At 38.1% G+C, this 23,347-nt stretch overlaps 1 protein-coding gene across 1 annotated transcript in view; it reads left to right on the top strand.

Moving 5' to 3' along the window:
* LOC131907720 (phospholipid-transporting ATPase ABCA3-like) overlaps positions 1–23,347 on the top strand; it is an 86,714-nt gene that overhangs the window by 38,644 nt on the left and 24,723 nt on the right. The window contains exons 15-21 of the mRNA XM_059258853.1: positions 1,408–1,558; positions 4,502–4,600; positions 5,548–5,710; positions 7,562–7,859; positions 14,058–14,304; positions 14,444–14,648; positions 19,646–19,868. Of these exons, the coding sequence (XP_059114836.1) occupies positions 1,408–1,558; positions 4,502–4,600; positions 5,548–5,710; positions 7,562–7,859; positions 14,058–14,304; positions 14,444–14,648; positions 19,646–19,868 (1,386 nt within the window). The remainder of the gene's footprint in view (positions 1–1,407; positions 1,559–4,501; positions 4,601–5,547; positions 5,711–7,561; positions 7,860–14,057; positions 14,305–14,443; positions 14,649–19,645; positions 19,869–23,347) is intronic.

Below are 23,347 nucleotides of genomic sequence, written 5' to 3'. Positions count from 1 at the left end.
AAGCTCTGGGATCAAGTAAGAGACCCTGCCTCAATGTATAAGGAGGATAGCACTCAAGGATGACACCCAATGTTAATCTCTGTCCCCCATCCACGCACATGAACACACACACACACACACACACACACACATGCACATATGCTTGCACACACAGGAGTTCACATACATTCATGCACACACCATACACATACAAAAAAAGAGCAATGGAAAAGTAGGTTTTTAAGACAGTGAATAAATACATAATACATAATTCATAATACATAATAAAAGTCAGCCTGAATCAGAAAGGATTTTTTTATTAATGAAAAATTAAGTTTGATAACCATGTTGGCAATGGAAGGGAATTGCAAACAATAATGGTGGCTTCCATTTGATGTCCGTCAGCACATTACAGAATTCAGAAGCCCTAGCAGAGGATGCAGCAGCAGTCCAGCTCAGGGAGCTAACTTAGTATATATCGAGTCATCAAATAATGTTTGTCTTGGCTCTCTTAGCTACTGGTTACCATTTTAGCAGGAAAGGAGAATACTAACAGAGAACATCTTCTGTAGTTCTCCAGTTGTGATTTGTAACTTAGATTGCTATTGCTTTACTCTGGTCTCTGATGGCACTATTTGGTAGCTAGTGAAGTACATTCCTTAAGAGTTGGGGATTGTAGCTCTGTGGAAGATCACTTGCCTCACATGCTCATGGCCATGGGTTCAATCCCATACACCACACACACACACACACACACACACACACACACACACACACACACAGAGGAATACACCTCTTTAGAGGAGTAAGCAAGTGACTTGTAGCACAGGATACACACTACACCTTATTTTCTATGTGTAGCCAGAATATCAGAGCAAACTGCCACCTGCCATTTGCAGAAGTCAATGATCAGAGACATGACTCAAATCTTTTAAACCTTGCTTTATTCAGAGAATGATCATTTCAGAAGAAGGTGGATTGAATAGCCCAAAAGTCTATCTAACACCTTGTCTCTAGCTGGAAGATTATAACTAGAGGGTAGCCTAGGGCACAAAGGCAGTCAGTCCTGAGCTGTCCATGCTTCTGTCTTTATCAACACTGCCCCTCCTCACTCTGGATATATGGATTTGTCACTTCTTGAAATGCCCAGTCAAGTTAGTTTCTCTGGTTTCCACCTTGTACTCCACCAGGGGCATCAGAGTTTGGGAACTGGGGATCACTCAGAAAAAGCTAAGCATTAACAGTACTGCGTGCTAAATTCGTAACAACATGCACAACTGTTTGATGCTATTGTGTGTGTGTCTTCATATCATAGAACAAGAAATCCCTTATCATATGTGACTAACAGACCTGAATCATGGAGATTAAGCATGCTATAGCAGAGACTATTCAATGGCTTCATTTGACCTTCTAAATGGAAATTTTCAGGTGTGGGATATCACCTAGTCATGGTGAAGACTCCTGAATGTGATGTTGGAAAAATCTCCAAGCTGATTAGGGATTACATACCAACTGCTGAGATGAAGACAGATGTCGCAGCTGAATTGTCGTTTGTCTTGCCAAAGGAGTACACACACAGGTACGGATCCAGAAATGCTGCGCGGTGGCCGTTAGGTCACCAGAAACCACCATGACCTTTCCAGGCTTCCTCAGGCTTGGAAAATAGATCCTTGCCACTTGCCTTTTGAGACATACTATTAAGAGCATTGGCTTTCTAATACTTCACTAATTGTACAGAAGGATGCCACAAAAGGTAGCTTCCACAAGATCTTCATGTCCAAGCATTGAAAGCTGGGATTAATTAATGAGACAGGAAACTATATTGATATTTTTTTCTTCTTGATGAGTAGAGACAAGTGAATTTATTTTGTTCTAGAAAAAGGATTTTAATGTTTTCTCTTTAGTATATATATATAATGTATATATAATGTATAAGGTACATTGTGATGCTTTGATAAATGCTTATGTTACAGAATGACCAAATAATTAATAAATACATTACTTCATATACTTTTTTTCAGAAAAAAAAAACACTTAAAAGTATATATCAGATTTATAGCCACCATTCTGTGCTAGGTATCAGTGAAGCTTACTGCTCCTATCTAACTGGGAGTTTATACTTTTTGATCAACAGCCACATCCCCACCCCCACCCCCACCCCCACAAAGGCTGATGCCTCCATTGTGCTTTCTACTTCTGTGAGTTCATACATGAAACCATGCACTATTTGCCTTTCTGTGACTGTGTTTTTTTTTTTCATTGAAGATAATGTCTTCTAGATATGTATGGGTTGACACAGATAACGACTCTTTTTCCTTATCTTTAAAGGCCATATGGTGCTGTTCTGTGCACCTATATAATGTAATGTCATTTTTTAACCATTTTGCTCCTGTACCTCAGATACTGTGAGTTATGAACAAAGGAATTTAGGGATGCTGATCTCAGTTTATTTAGCTATATAACCAGAAGTAGGTGACTGGATTATACAACATTTTAGTTTTCTGGAAACTTCCATAGGAGTGCTGCTGTGCTAGTTAGAGTCCCTCAAAGGATAAATGAGTAAGAGTCACCTTCAGTCCAGATGAATGCTTGACTCTCTTACAATAGCTGTTCTAACAAGGGCTGATATTTGCTGTGTTTTTAATTTTTGTTTCCTTGTTTTTTGCTATGTTAAACATTTGTAAATCATCCTTTGAGAAATGTCTGTTTAGGAGTTTCCCCTTTGTTTGGATTGTTTGTTTCCTTGATATTGCATTCCTTCTACTTCAAATATTAACCCTACAAACCCTATAGCTTGTAAACACTTACCCCCAAATATGAGCTGTCTCTTTAGTCTAGCATTACTTTAGAAAGGTTTTAGTTTGATGTAACCCTTTTTTTCTTTATAAATAGTGATCTTGTTGGTTATGCTTTTTGAATTTTATCTAAGAAGAAATATTTGTTGAGATCAATGTCATGGAGGTTCTACTCTGTTTCCTTTGGGTTGTTTTACAGTTTTCAGATTTCATGTTTAATTTCATCCACTTGGGAATGATTTTGGTTTTTTGACACCAGGTCTTACTATGTAGCCCTGACTGGCATTGTAGGCTGATTGTTTTTTCATACAATGTAAAGGAAGGTTCAGTTTAATTCTTCCGCATGTGAGTAACCACTTCCCTGGCACCATTTATTGAATAAACTTTGTCCTTTGTTTGTGGCACACTTTTAAGGACTGCCTGTCACCTGTGTGGGTTAGCTCCTGGGCCCCTTTTCTGTCACATTGCTCAGTGTCTTTTGGTGACTGCGGTTTTGCCCTTTCAGTATTTGGAATCTTTATGTTTCTCTGAGAAGTTTTGAATATTTTTTGCTATTTCTGTGAAAAAGCCAGAAAAACGACAATAATAAAAATCATGCTTGTAATTTTTGTGGTTTTTCTGATTTTTTTTTTCATTTTTGGGTTTGCTGTTTAACATGTATATATGTATATATGTATATGTATATATATATCTTTTCTTGGCATTGTATTTTATTTTGAAATCACTTATTATATAAAAACTAGAATGTTGATAATAAACACACATACACACACAGAGAGAACATAACAGAGACTTTTTATTACATGAATAAATGAATTTAACAAAAGGATTTAAAAATTAGACATATCTCTCCACAGAAAGAACCAGTTCTAACTGCCGGATTTAGTACAACCTTGAAGCTACACTGTGCATTTGTTAACATGTGCATGCACACACTTGTCACTGTCTTGGAAAACACATTAGAATAATGTATAAAACTTGCCCTTGCCTCTGATCTTGAGGGAAAGGAGCTTGTATCCAACTTTGATTCAAAATGTAAGAAACTTTTGTCAGAGGTTTCCATAATGGATTTTGTGTCCTGTGGCCATGGCAGTCCTTAGAGAGAGCACAGCGAAGAACGGCAGCTTTCCTGGAGTAAGTGGATTTTAAGGGATGAGGGTCTAAGACATTTCAGAAAACTAGTCTTGCACCACCACCCACATGTGCTGAGATGGCTCACGACCCCACCCCACCCCCAGTGTAGGGATGGGCGGGTTCCACCCAGTCTCTAACTTCTGGGATTATTGTTTTTCATTTTCTGCTCTGGGTGTCTTATACTTCGTATTAGTTTTATGAGTATTTATCCTGTTTGCGTTAGTGTTTCACAGCAGCCATGTAATAAGTAAATTAAATCTTATCTAGCAGGGGAAGCAGAAAGTCAATATATACAGAAAGTTAATGGTGGTTTTATCGGGAAACTGGGAAGCAGTTTGCTGTAGCAACTTGCTGGTGTATCTTCCTTCTGATCCCCCACATTCATGATTTGTCAGGGACATGGAAACCACTAACACCAGGAGCATTTCAGTGACGCATTAACTGCACTCTTTACACAACTGAGGGAAATCAGCCCAGGATGTTCACACATCTGTGTTTATGGGTATATATATATATATATATATATATATATATATATATATATATATATATATATATATATTTGCACAAATACTGTCTCTGTTATCTTTTAGGTTTGCAGAACTTTTCAGAGTCCTAGAAGAAAGAGAAGAAGAGCTGGGCATCACTGGCTTTGGTGTCTCCATGACTACCATGGATGAGGTTTTCTTCAAGTGAGTACCTGTGTCCTGCCCCCTGTCAGGTGACATCATATACTCTCTGTGATTCCCAGCGCCTTGTCTTTGGAATAGTCTTTGTTCTCACACTCTTCTTGTTTATCGTGTCACATGGAGGCAGCTTCTATCTAAAGCACCATTTTGCACCAGAAGCCCTTAACATCTTCTTATACTATGGTTCTGTTATTCTGTGTAGCATTTTCCCTTTATATGAACACACACATACATAGATACACACACAAACACAGACACACACACACATACACACACACACACACACACACACATATACAAACATACACACACACACACACAGTTCTCTCATAGAAATCATAAACCAAAGAGGAAAAATCAACCATATATTCATTTGCTTTGTAAAGTAATCCATATATTTATTTAGTCTAGAAAATTTAGAAAAACAACTATATTAGACTTCTATAGAATTGGAAATATGATAGAAAATAAAACTGCAATTATCACTATAATTTTGTAAAATATAGAACATTTAATAACCATTTTACCCCAACAACAAGAAACACATTTTCTTGGAACTTTGTTCATGTTTAGTTTATTTTGTACCTCAGGACTGGGGCCAAGTGCTTTTCTGGCTTACACAAAGCCTTGCCTTCAATCTAGAGCACCAGAAATGTTTGGATGCTGGGGATTAAATCCCCAGGCCTCAGCCATACTGGGCAATTGCTTTACCACTGAGATTTAATGTTTCCCCACACCCACCCCCAGAGCATGTATCCCATCATTAATGTTAGCATTGGTATGTAATATTCATTAAAAATATCTCTATGAAGGGCAGGAGTTAGTGAACTACTATTGTAGTTAAAAGTTATCTCTTTATATGTATGTTAATATTTATAATATATATTAACGTGTGTGTGTGTGTGTGTGTGTGTGTGTGTGTGTGTGTGTGTGTGTGTGTGTTTTTGTAGGGTCAGTAATCTTGCAGACATGAAGTTGAATACTAAGATTGTCCAACCAGCTTCCACAGTGGACCAAAGCATAAGTGAAGCCAACCAGAATATGAATGTGCCCAGACATTTTGATAGATCCGATTATCCAAGAGGACACTCTAATTCTTCCTTCAGTACTGGGGTGAGCACCTTCACCAAGAATATAATGCTAGTATGTTTAGAAGTAATAAAAGATGACATTTCACTTTATTATTAATTCAGAAGAGGTTTGGAGTTCTTAGACCAAGCTCATCCACATAGGGAAAATTTGTAAAGAAGTTCAATTTTCTAACTCATAATAGTAAATAGTTGTAAAATAGTGAAGGTAAAAACCAGTTTTATTTTGTTTTATTACATTTATTTACTCATTGTGTGGGATGTGTGTGCACATGCGTACATGACACATGGCGGTCAGAGAACGACTCTGTGGAGTCAGTTCTCTTCTTCCGCCACGTGGGTTCTGGAGACTGAACTCGGAGCAGCAGGTTTACAGCCCGCCCCTTTAGCCGCAAAGCCGTCCTACGGGCCGTATTTCCTTTCACAGCTGGTCTTCCTCCTAGGGGTCATTTTAGTTTTCAGACCTGTGAGTGCATTCAGAGTTGAAGAAGCGTGCTGATACGAACGATTACACTCACTACTCTCACACACACAAGACATTTCACTCTGGGTGTCGCTGAATCACAGAGTCCCCGTGTTAGCGTGGGGCTGGTGCCTCTTGTCTGACATTTGTATTGTTCCTCTCCTAATTTGTCTTGCTTAAAAATTTTTGCATGTGTGTACAGCAGAGATTCTTAGACCATGGATATATTGGTTCAAGTTTCTGAGAAGCACTTCCTATGTTTTCCCCGTGGGACTTGGGAGCTTGTGAAAATAGGGTATTGTATACAATGAGTGTCTAGAATTTCGTGTTAAAATGGTAATTCCCCGCTGTCATTTACTACACGGTTGTCTTTGGCCAAGCTGAGCTAAATACAGATGAGGCTGTTTCAGGGAGCGGAATAGAGTCAAGTGTGCACTGCGTAGCATCTGCTGTGGGATGCCACACTGTGCCACCTCCTCTCCCTGCTCTGTCCTTCCTCTTCAGGTACAGACAAAGATAAACTGTGGAGCATTTCCTTTGCTCTCCTGCTTTTCTTCAGTTTTTGAGGGTGAGGTCAGAACTTTCAGGTATTCTAGAAATGCATGTAAAAACTAATCTCCTGAAAGCAGAAGTTGTCTTCTTCCTATCAGGACTGTGATGGGAGAGAAAGGTTCTCTCTCCACATTTAACCTTATGTCCAGTCAAGGGTAGCACCAGTGGGGTCTCTCTTATTCAGAACATATTTGTTGATTAGGGATATTTTCCCGCTCTGAATTGTGGGATGTCTACATACTGGGGAGAATACAATAACTGTATTTTAAAATGTCAATGTGCGTGATAGGTTCTGCTTTGACTCTCAGCCACCTTCTCTAAAGAAATTTGTCCTTAAAGCAAAGGTTCCATTATTTAACGGAAAAGAAACCATACTCCACTACAGATTGCCCCCAAAACTTGAAAATAGACAAATTTGTATATTTATGTACATTCTCAAATTAACTATGGAGATTTGTTTTAAACTTAGAGGTTAGGTGAAAATATACTGGGCATGTTGCAATCTTTAAACTAAATTCTTCTGTTTCCTGGTGCACTGCAATCCTGCAGACCAGAGATTAAAAGCTGGCCACAGAAACTTGATACGAAATGTAATGTTGAAAGATGGTGTTTAATGTAAGTGGATGGGCATGGTGTTCTCCAAAGAGGCACTATGAGTACACTGATAACAACGATTCCCCTCTGGGAACTTTCACAGTACTGAAGTTGGTGCCAAGCTGTAATGCCTTCAGAACACAGAATGCCTGGTCTACCAGCTGCACTCTTCCCTCTGCCATGTGTCATCACACAACTGAAGTCATTATGCTAGTGACTTCCTTCAAGGTCCGTGACCACGGTAATGCCGCCTTCTCTCTCTTGTAGTGGGTTCTTTACACCCAGCAGTTCCGAGCCATGTTCATCAAAAGGGCAATGTTCTCTTGGCGCAACTGGAAACTGCTGTTGCTGCAGTTGCTGGCACTTCTGGGTCTCATGTATCTTCTGATGAAAGGCATAAGCTTCTCAACACCTAAAAACCCTGCCAGGGTAATGGACTTGGAGCAGTATGGTGAGACCATTGTGCCTTTCTCGGTTTCTGGAGATCCTGTTTTGACCCAGAAGCTCACCAAAAATCTTGAGATCATGTTAAAGGCTAAAAACCAAAAACTTCATGAAGTGCAAGGTAAGTGTCTTACAAACAGAGAAAGAGTGCCAGCAGATGAAGACCTCTTGTGCTAGTTTGAAAGGGCAGTCTGAGCTGGAATGTTTAGCTATTTGTTCCTCTCCTTTTCTCCCGTCCCTTCTCCTCCTCTTTCCTCTCCTCCCCTTCCTCTGCTCCTCTCCCATCTCATCTCTCCCCATCCCTTCTCTTATTTTGTAATCGGTTTCACAAGGCCAGCCAGTCACAGATGAGAACCACCCTTCAAGGCCATTATTGTTACTGGTGATGGAGGTACTCTGAGATAGGAAAGGTCGTCTACCGTAAGGAAGAACAAAGACGAGATTTATAGGGAAATTAAGACATTTAGAAGCAGTCACATCTCAGGAAACTGGAAAGGGGGTCTTCAAAGGAGATTTTAAGCCTGTGCTCTTCTAACTATAGAGGTTATTTCTCAGCATGGATGAAGTCCACAAAACCCAAAAGGGCAGCTATTTCTCATCAAAAGATCCAAGTTCCTGAATATGTAAATTAAACATTGACAGAATGAAGGAGAAAATAAATGAGTCCACAATAATAGTAGGGCATTTTAAACTTTACTTTCAATAAACAGTGTACTTAACCAAGCCTAACAGACCTACATAAAACTGTCCAGACTACTACAATTATATATATATATATATATATATATATATATATATATATATACATATACATTTATTTGGTTTTTTTCAAGACAGGATTTCTCTGTATAGCTTTGTGCCTTTCCTGGAACTCACTTTGTAGACCAGGCTGGCCTCGAACTCACAGAGATCCGCCTGGCTCTGCCTCCCGAGTGCTGGGACTAAAGGCGTGCGCCACCACCGCCTGGCTATAATTTATATTTTTGTCAAGGGCACAAGAATCATTATTAAAGATATATATATATATATATATATTATATAATGTGTTCCAAAGTAAGTCTTAATACAATTTAAAAATTGAAACCACATGAAATATCTCTTAAGATCTTAATGGAATAAAACTGGAAATCAGTAACAGCAAGAAAGTCACAACCTTCATGCATATAGTAGAAATAACACACTCTTAAAGGCCTATTGGGCAAAGAATTTGTAAGGAAAATAAAGGATTCAAATAAAAATGAAATAATAATGCATCAAAATGTATCATATGTGAAAAATGCTAAGAGAAAAATTTAATTGAGAAAAGCTATCGGTAAACCTAACCTTACATTTTTAAGTAACTAGATGAACAAAATAAACCTCTGCTATCAAAGGAAAGAAAAAAATAGAGATACAATGGGAAAAAGCCAACAAGTCAAAGTCTGCTTCTTAGAAAAGACCAAACTTGAGACATTTCAGATGTGTTGAAAAGGAAAAAAGAAGGCTCAATAGCCCAAGGAGAAGTTAAAGAGAGGGCATTACTTCTCAGTTTATAGAAATAAAGATTATAAGGAGGGTCTATGGTAACCTATATAGCAAACAAAATAAGTTACCCTAAATGAAATAAGCAAAATTTCAGTAATTCACATGCTACCAAGATTCAAACATAAAAAATATAAAGGCTCAGTAGTTCTGTGACTGATGAGATTAAGCTGGTAATAAAAATATCTGCCCATTAAAAAGCAATCCAAGACTAGATATCCTTATCAGTCTCTACTAAAACTAAAAGACAGCTGAGTTCCAACCCTCCTCAAAATATTCCAAAAAAAAAAAAATGAAAAGAAAAGAGTAGTTCCAAATGAATCCTATAAGGCCAGAATTCCTTCAATACCCAAGCCAGGAAAAGATACTATAAGGAAATCAAACTATGAACTAATATCCCCGATGAGTGCTGGTACAAAAGTTTATAACAAAATAGTAGCAAACAATTTAGTGGATCATTTAACAGGATTATACTCCACGATCAAGTAGGACGTCATTCTTGGAGTTAAAGGTAAACATCCATAATGCAAAAAGACTGGCAGACTTTCCTCAGATTAGGAACATGGCAGAGATAGCAAGTAGATTTTGTACTTCTACTCATATAAAACTTTAAGTCCTACCTAGAAAATTTAGGCGAGAAATAGAAATAGAAAGACACCCAGCTGGAGATTATAGAGGCAAAACTATTTCTGTTCACACACACACACACACACACACACACACACACACACACACACACACACACACTTCATTATAGGTGATAAATGAATATGCCAATACTGGGTTGTTTGTTTTCTTGATGTTTGGTTTTTGCTTTTAGTTCTTTGTATACTCTAGATATTGGTTATTTGTCAAGTGAATAGATGGCAAAGATTTTCTCCTGTTCTGTAGATAGTGTCTCCACTCAGTCAACATCCCCTTTGCAGTTCAAAAGGTTACTAATTTTATAAGATCCAGCCTGTCAAGTACTGCCTCTATTTCCGAGCAACTGCAGTCCTATTCAGAAAATCATTACCTCTACCTCTATCTTGAAGTATTTTTCTTACTCTTTTCCTCTTCAGAATTTTAGGCCCTATGTTACTATCTTTGATCCATTTGGAGTGAGTTTTTATGCAGAGTGAAAATAAGTATTTAGTTTCCTTCTCCTATGTGTAGATACTCTGTTTCTCTAACACCATTTATTAAAGAGGCTTTTTTTTCTCTAATTGATGTTTGGATCATTTTTATGAAAATCAGATAACTATAGCTACATTGTCTCATTTTTAGAACTTATACGTCATGGATCTACATGGTCACTTTTGTTCCAGTACCATGCCTTTATTTTTGTTACTAGAGTTCTGTAATGCACCTTGAAATCAGCTATGGTGACACTCCAGACTTATTATTATTATTATTATTATTATTATTATTATTATTATTACTTTAGTTTTGCTTAATATTTCTTTGGCTAACTGAGGTTTTTTGCACTGCTAAATAATCTTTTATACGTTCCTGTGAAGAATGACATTGGAATTTTGACAAGGACTTCAGTGAACCTCTAGATTGCTTTGGTAAGACAGACATTTTCACAATATTGGTCGTTCCAGCACATGAACAAGGGAGATTGTGATGGTTAGTATTGCTTTTTGTTTGAACAGGATCTGGAATCACTTAGGAGATGAGCACCCAGGCCCACCTGAGAGAGATTATTTAGCCTCTACATAAGCACATGATGGGTTGTGTTAAGTTAATTGAAGTAGAAAGACCCATACAAAAAGTATGTGGCACCCTTTCCTGGGCCTGGGCCTGGTCTGCATAAAAAGGAGGTAAGCAGCCTAGTGCCTGCATTCCCCACGCTCCTGCGGACTGCAGATGTGATGTCATCAGCATTTCCATTTTGACTTCCCCTCTATGGTGGACTGCCCTTGAACTGTGAGCCAGAACAAACCCTTTATTTAATTCCCCTTTAAGTTACTTCTCAGGGTATTTGTCACAGCAGCGGAGAATGGCGAGGCAGGGGTGTTTCTATCCAGTAGTGTTTTCTGCAGTTTTTCTGTTGAGCATTTTAGTTTTTCTTGTGTAGGCCTTTCGTTTCCTTGGTTAAATTAATGTAATGGTATTTTGTAGCCAGTGGTGAAGGGACTATCTCCTAGGTCTTTTTCTTGGTGTGTGTGTAATTGGTATTTAGGAGGCCACTATGTTTTGCTTCTTTGTGTTCAGTGTTACCTTGGTACTTTTCCACTTTGCTAAGTACTTATCAGCTCTAATAGTTTTCTATCAAAGTCATTATTGTCTTCTATAAAATCATATGATCTATAAGTAAGGATACTTTGACTTATTTACCTGTTCATATTCCTTTTATTTGTTTGTCTTATTGTTCCAGGTAAGACTTCCAGGACTATATTTTACAAGAATGAAGAACATTAACACTCTGATCTTGCTCCTGATTTTAGCAAAAATACTTTGAGCTTTTGCCCATATAATGTTGGCAATATGTCTGTTTGTCCTGGTTAGTTTTTCTTAACTTGACACAAGCTAGAGTCATCTGGGAAGAGGGCATGCCAATTGAGAAATGTCTCTGTAAGATTCTCTTGTGGGCAGGTCTGGAGAGCACTTTCTTGATTAATGATTGATGCTGGAGGGCCCAGCTCACTGTAGGTGGTGCCACCTCTGGGCAGGTGGTCCTGAGTTGTATAAGAAAGCAAGCTGAGAAAACCATGAAGTAATTAGTGTTCCTCTGTGGTCTCTGCTCCAGTTCCTACTTCAGTTCTCTGCCATGAGTTCCTGCCCTGACTTCCCTTAGTAATAGAGTGTGACCTGAGAGTTACAATGGGAAAAATAAACCCTTTCCTCCCCAAGTTGCTTTTGGTCATTGTGTTTTATCACAGCAATAGGAAAGTAGCTAAGATACTGTTGTATGTAGCCTTCGTTATGTTTAGAGATGTCCCATCAATTCCTAGTTTCTTCAGGACTTTTATTGTGAAGGGGTCTTGAATTTTGTCAGTAAGTCTTTTCTGCATCTATTAAGATGATCATGTGATTTCTGCCCTAGAGTCCATGTTGGATTTTGTAAAAAGCTTTTTCTGCAGCTATAGATAAAATTATGATTTCTGTAATTGCATCTATCTGTGATGAATTTGATTATGTATGTATGTATGTATGTATGTATGTATGTATGTATGTACCAAGCTAACTTGATTGTTATGAATTATCTTTTTGATGTAATCTTGAATCCATTCTGGCAGTTTTTTGTTGAGTTTTTCTGCATCTGTGTTCATCAGAGAGCTTGGTGTATAATTTTATTTCTTTTTGTTGTGTCTTTATTTGGTTTTTGTGTCAAGGTAACTGTGGATTCATAAAAAGCAGTTTGCAAGCATTATTTCCTTTTCTATCTAATGGAATGATTTTAGTAGTATTGGTAGTATCTCTCTGAAGGGGTAGTAGAATTCTTCAGTGAATTGGTCTGGTCCTGATTTTCTTTTTAACTTAGGAGAGTTTTAATTACTACTTAAATTTCATTTTAAATCTGTTTAAATTGTTTATTTCATCTTGAGTTAACTTTGGTAGGTTTTATGTGTCTGGAGATTCACCCATTTTAAAAATTTTTTCAGTTTTCCAATTGAGTGTAACATGAGTTTGGAAGCTAAGTCTGTCTGATTTCTAAATTTATTTGTATCTGTTGAAATGTCTCCTTTTCATTTCTAAGTTTATTGCTTTTGCCTTCTTTCTCTTTCTTTTGGATAATTTAGCTAATGGTATCCCTCCTCTTTCTCCTCTTTCTTCTCCTCTTTTTCTTTATCAATTAAGAATCTAAAAATTATTTTTAGTTTCAAGGTCATAGGTAATAGTTTACAAGTCTGTTGTAAATGTGAAGTTACTTGTAGGAACTTCTTTTTTTTAGACCTTAGATTTTTATTTTGGAGCTGTTTGGGCAGATTTATAATTCTTAATTTGTGTCTTCTTGGATTCATGGAATCTCTGAAAGTTCTTACAATTGTATAGCTTTTTGTTTACCTTTTTGCTGTAATTCTTAACACCCTGATCTGGCATGCTTTATCTTTCTACAAAGACAGGACAAGAAGAGTCATACAGATTGTTGAACCTAATTGTCTGATTTTTTTTCCTCTTAAGTTTTCACAATTCCAAGTAGCCCTTTGTTCCTTCATGTAGACTTATCTTATGTTTTTATTTAGCCTTTGTATTCTCTGAGGAAGAGTTTGATTTTCTATGAGGTAATTTGTAAAAGCTAGGAGTAGGAGTTCTTACCAACATTTTCATGTAGAAATGGAAAGGTCTGAGAGTGAGAAAGAAATTTGAGAGTGTTCAGATCACTAGCCTATAATTTTTTTCTTTTCTTAGTGACATAACATTTGTATGGCTGAATTATGGATTTTTGGAGTTAATGGCTGAGATGTTCTGAGGCTGCTGTGAAGTGCCAGACAAGTAAACTATTGAGTTACTTCTCTTTAAAACACTGAATTGCCAGGTGTGGTGGTGCACGCCTTTATTCCCAGCACTTGGGAGGCAGAGGCAGGTGGATCTCAGAGTTTGAGACCAGTGTGGTCTACAGAGAGAGTTTCAGGACAGCCAGGGACACTCAGAGGAACCCTGTCTCAAAAAAACAAAACAAAACAAAAAACAAAAACAAACAAAAAGAAAAAGAAACCCAAAACAAAAACAAAAAATAACCACCACAACAACAAAAAAACAAACAAACAAAAACAGCACTCCCTGCCCCCCCAAAAAAAACCAAAAAAACCATGTAGTCACGATCTTTCGTGCAGCTGACTTCAGGACCACTGTTATGTCTTCCTTCCAGGTGACGTGCAGACCTACTTGCTGAAAAATAAAGACTGCATTTACTCATGTATCATTGCATTTTCCCTTGATGTGACTAGAGACCAGAAGAAATTCACCTTCTGGTTCAACAATGAGGCATTCCATTCACCATCCTTGTCCTTGTCAGTTTTAGACAATATTATTTTTATGTCTCTCTCCGGCCCCAATGCCACCATTACTGTCTCCAACAAGCCCCAGCCTCAACGTGAGAAAAAGTCTGAGAAAAGGTATGTATGTTCTTGTTAAGCTGAGATACTTTAAAGTGACCCTTTTCTTCCTGTTTCACGATGTCTGTAATAAAGTGCTGTTGTTAGTACTGAGTGTTGTCATCATGCCATTGTGTGTCCTTTATTTATTCTTTTGTAGAGGCAGCTCAGGAATCCAGATAGTCTTTAACTTGCTCTTTGGGATGAGTATTTTCACCAGTGGCTTTTGCCTTATGACTGTGACTGAGAGAGTTAGTAAAGCAAAGCATATTCAGTATGTGAGTGGGGTCTACACCTTTAATTTTTGGCTTTCTGCTCTGCTGTGGGACCTCATCATCCACTTTGTTGCCTGTGTCCTACTGCTGGTAAGTGTTACACGCATTGTCTCGAGGGCTGCCTCTCATACACTATAGACATTTTCTACTTGTCTGACATTTACTAAAACCGAAATTTTTCCAGAAAGGATAAAAATAGTTTGACTAATCAATCAAGTCAGAGAATCTATTTTGGAATATTTCTCAGAGTTAAAAAAAAATCTTTCTCTTATATTTCTTTTAATGAAACAGCTAACTCCTGACATACTTGGCCACCAAGATATATTGCATTCAAAGCTGTTTTCTGTATGGAAGGATATGTCACAACAGAGTAGTGGTATAGTAACAAACACTACAGAAATTTTCCTCTTCCCAGTGCTTCCCCATTTCCCCATGTGTTGGAATTCTGGTTTATGCAAGAGATATCTGTACTCACCTTTTAAAGGTATTCTCTAGAAATTTTGAAATTATGTCATGGACCATTCAAATTGTGCATGGGTGTCTGTGTACTCACCTATGTGTAAACCTTTTGTTTTGAAGCCCACAGGTAATAGAATAGATACCAAATAAACATTGAATGCAAGTCTTCAATAAGCAAGACCAGGAAATTGGTCTGTTTACATTTGTTACTTTCTCTTGCTCCAGATATAAATTTTCCCATAATAAATTTAAAGTGCACGGCGGTTACTATAGTGAATGATATTTTGTTATCTAGTTCAGAAGCACCTAGAAGAATGGACCAATACCAACAACAGATAAGGGGTGAGGGCTGTGCTGATCACACCTATCTGATCATTGCATGCTGTTTTCACTTTCCAGAATAACAAACTCTACCCTGGAGCAGGCATAACTGTAGTGTGTAAATTTACACAGATAGTAATTGAGACATAGAGCATCTGCTGATAGGTGAAGAATTTGATGTTATGTGTGTTTCTTGTATCTCTATGGGTGTGTCTTAATTTGGGGAAATTTTTTTCTATGAACTTGTTAAAGATCTGGTCTATGCAATTGACGTGGAATTCTTCTCCTATATCTATAATTTGAAGACTTGGTCTTTTCATGGCTTCCCACAGTTCCTGTGAATTCCTTTTGGGTGCCTGCCTAATTTTTCATATTCTTAGCATATATGATCTAATTCCCTTCTTTATCTTATAGTCCTGACATTTTTTTCCCCACTTGATCCATTCTACTTGTAAGGCTTTCCCCTGAGTTCTCTAGTTGGGTTATCGAGTTTTTCTATTCCATCTTCATTTTATCTTGATTCTCTCCAGTATTTGCATCTCTTCACTGAATTCAGTTTTTAAACCTTGGGCTGTACTCATCATTTCACTTAGTCATATATTTGTGTTAGGTATCGCTTAGGAATTTCTTGCTATTTATTTTCTTTAAGATTATTGGGATGTTGGTCTTGTCTTCTTTAAACTCCTTGAATCTTTGGAGTTTATGATTACCTTTCATTGAAGAACATTGCTATTGGATTGGTGGATTTGGGTGAGATGTACTGTCTTGGCCTTTCATATTATTTGTGTTTTTGCAGTGAGACCTGAGTACGTGGACTTGTATGTTCGATGCAAGATTCTAAACTGGCTCCACCTTGTCTGACATACAGGCTGAATGGCCAAGGAGAGGTTTGAGGGTTGGGGATAACATAGGTAGGTGAGGTTTCAGGGACTCATTGGCTGGATGGGCTAGGCATAGATGTGGGATATGGTGCAAGTAGTCTGGGGTCCTAGGGAGTCACCAGATTAGACTGGTACAGGGGATTTGTGACCATGACAAAGGCTTAGGGTTAAGAATGACAGGACTGATCAGACTGAGTATCCATGCAGGATGTATAACCTGGGCTAGGTATGAGTATTTGAGAGGATGTGGGTAGACAAGTGTGCAGCCTGAGCAAGGCCTGGAGGTTAGATGTGGCATGGACCGTGGGCTGATCAGACTAGACTAGTGCAAAGAATGCAGGACCAGGGCCAGCCTGTGGGCCAGGAATTGCACATGTGTGACTGATCAGACTTCAGTTCTCATAATTTAAAATATCATTCATAAGTAGTATAATCTTGGCTTTAATTTGTTTTTCAAGCTGACAACCTGAGCCTTACAATTGGAGTAAATAAGTATTCATATAGTTGAGTTTATATTATCATATTGTTGTATTTTATGTGCCTACCATTTTTTTCTGTTCCCTACTTAGTATGTGTTAAACCTTATTTCATATCCATCCTGAAGATGAATATGCATATGTGATCAACTACTATCATGTGAGCTATTGCTGTTCCATTTCTCTGATAGATCTGAGATCTTAGAACCTTAGTATGCCAGTCAAGCCCATTCAGGGTTTTGCTCTACTGTGATCAAACATTTTAATTTCTTATGTTCATTTTCCGTAAGAGATTATCACTGGATGTTTAGTCGTGATTCACTTGGATTTGATGTCTTATGTTCTCTTAGCTCCACGAACACACACCATGCTTCTTCTTTTTCGGTCACTCACATACCTCACACTATTATATTGCCTCTGCCATTGAGCATTTCTGGGCATGGTTTCTGTGGGCAGCTCCTCCCTTTTATGAACCTTGTTTCATGTTGTGTCTTCTCATTTACTCAGGTTTAGATTTATTTTCTTTGAGTATAAAATTTCTGGTTGTTTTTTGAAATGTAAATTATCTTGTGAAATTCTTCACCTATCAGCAGATGCTCTCTGTCTCAATTGCTATCTGTGTAAGTTTACACACTACAGCTGTGCCTGCCCCAGGGTAGAGTTTGTTATTCTGGAAAGTGAAAACAGCATGCAATGATCAGATAGGTGTGGTCAGCACAGCCCTCACCCCTTACCAGTTGTTTGTATTGGTCCATTCTTCTAGGTGCTTCTGAACTAGATAACAAAATGTCATTCACTATAGTAACTGCCGTGTACTTTCCACTTTCCCATTTAACTGTATTTATTAACTAAATGGCTATTTCAAATGCATATGTTTTAAGTTTATTATGGGAAAATTTATATCTGGAGGCCTTTGAGGTAGGTATATGTTTCTATTTTTACATTTTCTCTCAGTTTTTGACCATTTGATCTTTTGATATTCCTTCTAATTCTTTATTGAGTCACACAATGAAATGAAATTACCACAGAATCATCATGATTTTAATGTCCTTTAGAGTCTTAAGCCATGCCTCTGGTAGCTGCTGACACAGAGAGTAAGCCCCTCATCTAGTCAGAAATTGTGGTGACAGAAGCTGTGTTGCAGTCACTCAGTCTTGATGAGGGCTGTCCTTTCCTTCCTTCCCCAGCAAGCACTTGAGGAACGTCCCTCAGATTCTCTATCCTCCCACTAGCTCTTCATAATGTCTACTGCATAAAACATTTTTAAGGATTGAAATGTCACATTATTTCTTTCATACTTTAGTTGACTAGGAAGTAATTGAAAAGTTATTTCAACAATCTACCCTATTCATAAAAATTAAGATGTTTAAAAAACTAGCAAAACCCCAAACCCTAAAGTAGAAAACCTAAATAGTCTTGCAAACTCTGAAATTTGAGGACCACCCCCGGAAAAAACCTGAGCATAAGGAATTAAGAAACAAATAGCACATGTGGGATCTGTAATTACACTTGTAAAAGGAAAACTCCAAGATGAATTGTTTTATTTACAAAATCTATTTAATGCTCAGGGAATAAATGCTATCAATTATAAGCCAACATCTCTAAGAGACTGATGAAATAATTCAAAATTCATTTTTGAAGCAAGCTTAACATTGATTTATAGGACCTTATAATGATAAGAAAATTTAAGCTAATATAATTAATATAACCAACATAAGTAAGTACAGCATTATTTTAATTACTATTACAACATGGAGTTGTGACCCTTTAGTGTTATACCTTATCAAAAGGAAGCCAATAAAAAGAAGGAAAGAAATAAAGGAAGTTTTTCTACAAAATGAACTGATTTGTAAAAACAGAAATATCCAGAGTGGGTTTACTTGGGGGTAAAAGAAAAAATACAATTTGATTCCGTAGAAGAAGAACAGAATAAAAACATTCTAAATCAAGGCAAAGTAGAAAGGCAAGTGCTGTGGCCATGCTCAGTGGTGAGGAAGTCACTCATCAACAAAATGGTTTGGCTGGTGAAGAGTCAGTTCCATCAAAGGGACCCTTTTTCCCTTCACTAAGTTTTCAGGCTTTCAGGTTAGGGATTGAGTAGTGTGGTCAGAATCTGAACTGCCCCACAAAGACTCACAGTTTGAGAATTTGTTCCCTTTTTGGTAAAACTACCTGGGGGCTATAGAATCTTTAGGAGATGGGGTCTAGCTAGCAGAAGTAGGTCATTAAGGGCAAGTTTTTTTTTCTTTTTTTTATTAGATTTTTTCATTTATTTTACACATCAACCACAGTTTCCCCTCCCTCCTCTCCTCCAATTCCATCCCCCCACCTCCTATCTACCCCCCATCCACTATTCCTCTGTTCAGAAAGGGGCAGGCCTCCCATGAGAGTCAACAAAGCATGGCATATCAAGTTGAGGCAGGACCAAGCTCCTCCCCCTGCATCAAGGCTGGGCAAGGCAACCCAGCATGGGGAATAGGTTCCCAAAAGTCAGCTCATGAGTCAGAGATGGGTCCTAATCCCACTGCTAGGGACCCCACAAACAGACAAAGCTAGACAACTGTCACCCATATGCAGAGGACCTAGGTCGGTCCTATGCAGGCTCCCTAGCTGTTGGTCCAGAGTCTGAGCTCCCACTAGCTCAGGTCAGCTATTTCAATGGGTTCCTGTCATGACCTTCACCGCTCCTGACTCGTACAATCCCTCCTCCTTCTTCCCAACTGGACTCCTGGAGCTAGGCCCAGTGCTTGGCTGTGGGTACTAAAGGAGAGGCAAGTTTTAAACATTATCAGCTCAGCCCTTACTTCCAGCAGCACCTTGCCTCCTTGCCAGCCAAAAAATTGAGGAGCTTCTACCTAAAGTCCCTGCAAACTGTCAGCAACATGAAACTCAGCAATATAAAAAGTAGCTAATATACATCATTTGCTTTGTGTTTTGGTGTCTATCTCAGCTGGTGTTCCTAATCACTGATGTAGATATATTGTTGGAGAAGTATCACTTCCTGGACACGATGTTCATCCTCATGATGTTTGGATGGTCTGTCATCCCTTTCATCTACCTGCTAAGCTTCTGGTACAACAATAGCACCAGTGCCTATATCAAGATCTTCATCCTCAACCACTGTTTAGGGTTTATGAGTATAATTATATACGATGTGGTAGAGATAATACCAGGTAAGGAATTCACAAAGTTTCTTCCTTTCAGGCACTTCTTTTGTTTGTTTGTTTGTTTGTTTGTTTCTGTCGTTTTGTTTGTTTTTTGTTTTTTGTTTTGTTTTTTGTTTGTTTGTTTTTTGAGACAGGGTTTCTCTGTGTAGTTTTGCACCTTTCCTGGAACTCACTCTGTAGCCCAGGCTAGCCTAGAACTCACAGAGATTCGCCTGCCTCTGCCTCCCAAGTGCTGGTACAGGAACTTCTTATAAATAAAGAAAAATGACTTTGAGGAAAAGAAGCACTACAAAGTTCTTTTGTTCTGGGTTTCTGGGGAAAATATATTAGTTAACAAACTTTATTAAGTACTTTTACTATTATAACACTATATTGAGTGAAACCAAGGACACATTGAGCCACTAATATAAACCAATCACTTTTTTAAGACCTTGTTTTCTTGGGTTTCCTCCCTTGATCATGATATCCAAGGACAACTAACTGGAGTGGTGATGCTCACAAATAGGGAGACTTGAACTAAAGACGGATACCTCTCCTTCTCCAAAGCACAGTGCAAACACTGATGTTTTCAGTTATTTGGCAATGTGTGTTGCCAAAACCAGAAGAAAGAGACAACCCCCCTGACATCAAGTCTTGTCCTCCCACTAGATCTTTGGTTATCTGAGACTACTTTAATATTTGTGATGTAACTTTTCAAGGGGTGCTGCTAAAGCCAAATGCAAGAAATTGTTCTCTCATATGTAGAAGTTATTCTTCAGTCTTATTCCCCAAGTTAATCACATTGCTATCTCTGTATTATTTCCTTGTGATAACAAATTACCACTAATATAGAATTCATATTGATTTAATAACCTCCATTGAATAAACATGACTACATGTTACGTGTCCCATAAATCTGCCTGACATTTGGGGATCAGGTGTTCAAGAAGTGAGTCAAGAGTGACTGATTTGAGATAGATTCTATTCTTTGATAGGAAGATCATCGCTGCTGTGTATCATTTCATTTTTATAAGTTTGATGAGCAGTAACTTTAGATAAAAGAACTATTCACATAATTGGAAAAGCAAAAAGAATAAAAAATACTCTTCAGTCACCAAAAAACCAGTATCTGAATGCACAGAGTCTCTTACATGTTTGCCTAAAATGAGAGGAATTTGATTTAGCAATAACTCTGAGCAGATGTAGGAACATCTCCTCTCATGAATCTTTAGAGACTTTCAGAAGTTTCACGTGGAAATAAAAGAACCAATCAAGGTGCAGAGAATGACTTGATAATGCTCAGTCCTAAACAGGTTATCTGTATCACATTCCCTCCTCCTAAGATTCGGGGATCATGCCAGAAGAGTGGGCAGAAAGATTGGAAGAGCCGGAGGCTGTGGATGACTACAAGAAAACTGTTTTCGGGACACATCAGGGCAGTTGCACAGCAGTTGAGACAGCATGTACAAGAGCTGGGCAAACTTAAGCCACCTACAATTCCATCTATTGGCAGTTGATAGGTCCTGGGAAAGGAAGAGTCAGTTTTTTTAAGGGTGTGGCCCCTAGTGAGTTAACTGTCCTATAGTGAAGCCCCCACAGCTAAGAGTATATAGGCAGCATAAACCGCTTGAATGGTTAAGTGTGTGTGTGTGTGTGTGTGTGTGTGTGTGTGTGTGTGTGTGTGTGAGAGAGAGAGGGGGGGGGACAACTTTAGAATTTTCAAAGAATCAAAAAGGAGGGAAAAAGAGTCATTGGAATATCTAAATGACTTCATGGAAGGATTTGTTGGAAACTGTATTTACCTTTTGCTACCTTGAAAACTCTACTGTAAAATGAAGGTAATAAAAAGTATTAGGAATATTTAGCTAATAGAAGTTTATTTATTGGAAAAATAGCTGTATATCAAGCACCAAACTCCCATTTTCTCCTCACAAAATCATCAGGGAAATGCAACAAAAACCATCAGAACTGACTCTGACTGAGCTGTAGAAAGTGTCAAAAACTTACTGGAAATAAATGACTACTGGATCAACATAGAAGCAATACAAGACAGTAGGAAAAATTAATGGCAGGTTTACATGTCTTGCCTGACCCCTTTGCCAGCTTTGTGGCGGTCCTGAAGTCTTGAAGGAGTTCATGCTACCAGTGTGGAACCAAATCTTTGACTGTAGATAAAATGGAGCAAGATTTCTTCATAAGTTTGTGTGTTGGTCCATTCTTCCCTAACCAGGGATTGCTCAGAGACTGTCTCTCTGCTTCCCTTTGCTCACAATCCAGTTGTTATGAGATACTGTGTATAGCTCAGTAGGATTGTAGATGATGAGATGACTCTTCAATGTTTGGAAGATGACATTACAGTTAAGATAGAAAACAGAATGTCCAAGGGCAGGAACAACAACAAACCCCCAAACATGGAAATTAGAGCATTCAAAAGCCTTCATATATATGGTGTAATTTACATCACATCCAGAATACACTAATAGCCCTTTTAAAGATATGGAAGCAGATTAGGGAACATTTTGGAAGAGTGAGAGATCAGTGAGACTCAGGACAGGGAAGTGTGTGCATGACCAAAGTACATTATATACATGTATAAAATATGATAATGAAACCCATTGTTTTTTATAATTAGTGAAATATGATTATATAGAGAGAAAAATCACAAGAAATCCATAGGAAAGCAATTGTAGCTAAGGAAAATTCAGTGCAACTCCAGGCTAAAAGATTAACACATAAGCCTCAGCTTATTTCCCTACATCTTCAATGAACAATCTAAAATGAGCTTAAAGAAATTTAATTTATCATACGATTTAAAGAAAATATTTCAGGAAACTCTTAAGGAGGTGAAAAACTTGTGCACTAAAATTGCAAAACCTCACTGAAAATGGAGCAAAGGTGAAGCTGCCTACTTCACAGAGCCTATGTATCAACAGTGTTAAGATGCTACCCAAACTGACAGATAACACCCAGCTTGGTCCCTCGAAAGAGTCTGCCAGCATTGATTTTCTCAGAAATGAGCATGCTCAGACTCCTGCGGAATTCCAGTGGAACAAAGGTGGACCTCTCATAGGCTCTGTCATCAAAACTTACTGTGAATGTAGAGCCTTAAAATGCTATAGTACTGGTGCAGTGACAAAGGTATAGGTTGTGTGTTAGTAATATAATGAATGCATCAGAAAGACCAGATATTTACAAAATACAAAACCCTCACATATAGGGTCTCATGATTTGCAACAAGACTCCAAGATCATCCAGTGGAATAGAGAGTCTTTGACAAACTGTGCCAAGAAAAATGAGTGTGACACCCAGAAGAGGGAAGTTGAACCTTGTGTTACACCATTGACAAAAGTGAGCTCAGTGGTGTCTTTCCAGAGATGAAACATAAATCTAGGGGAGAAATCAGGACTAGATTGCTCTGAACTTGGCAAAGGATTCTTAGATGTGACACCAAAAGTACAGGCTATGAGAGAAAACGTATGTGAATTGACTACCATCACCAAAATGGA

Source organism: Peromyscus eremicus, chromosome 1 (assembly GCF_949786415.1).
Source record: "Peromyscus eremicus chromosome 1, PerEre_H2_v1, whole genome shotgun sequence".
Taxonomy (NCBI): domain Eukaryota; kingdom Metazoa; phylum Chordata; class Mammalia; order Rodentia; family Cricetidae; genus Peromyscus; species Peromyscus eremicus.
The sequence above is the reverse complement of the archived record's forward strand: the minus strand, read 5'-3'. Positions and strand labels throughout refer to the sequence as shown.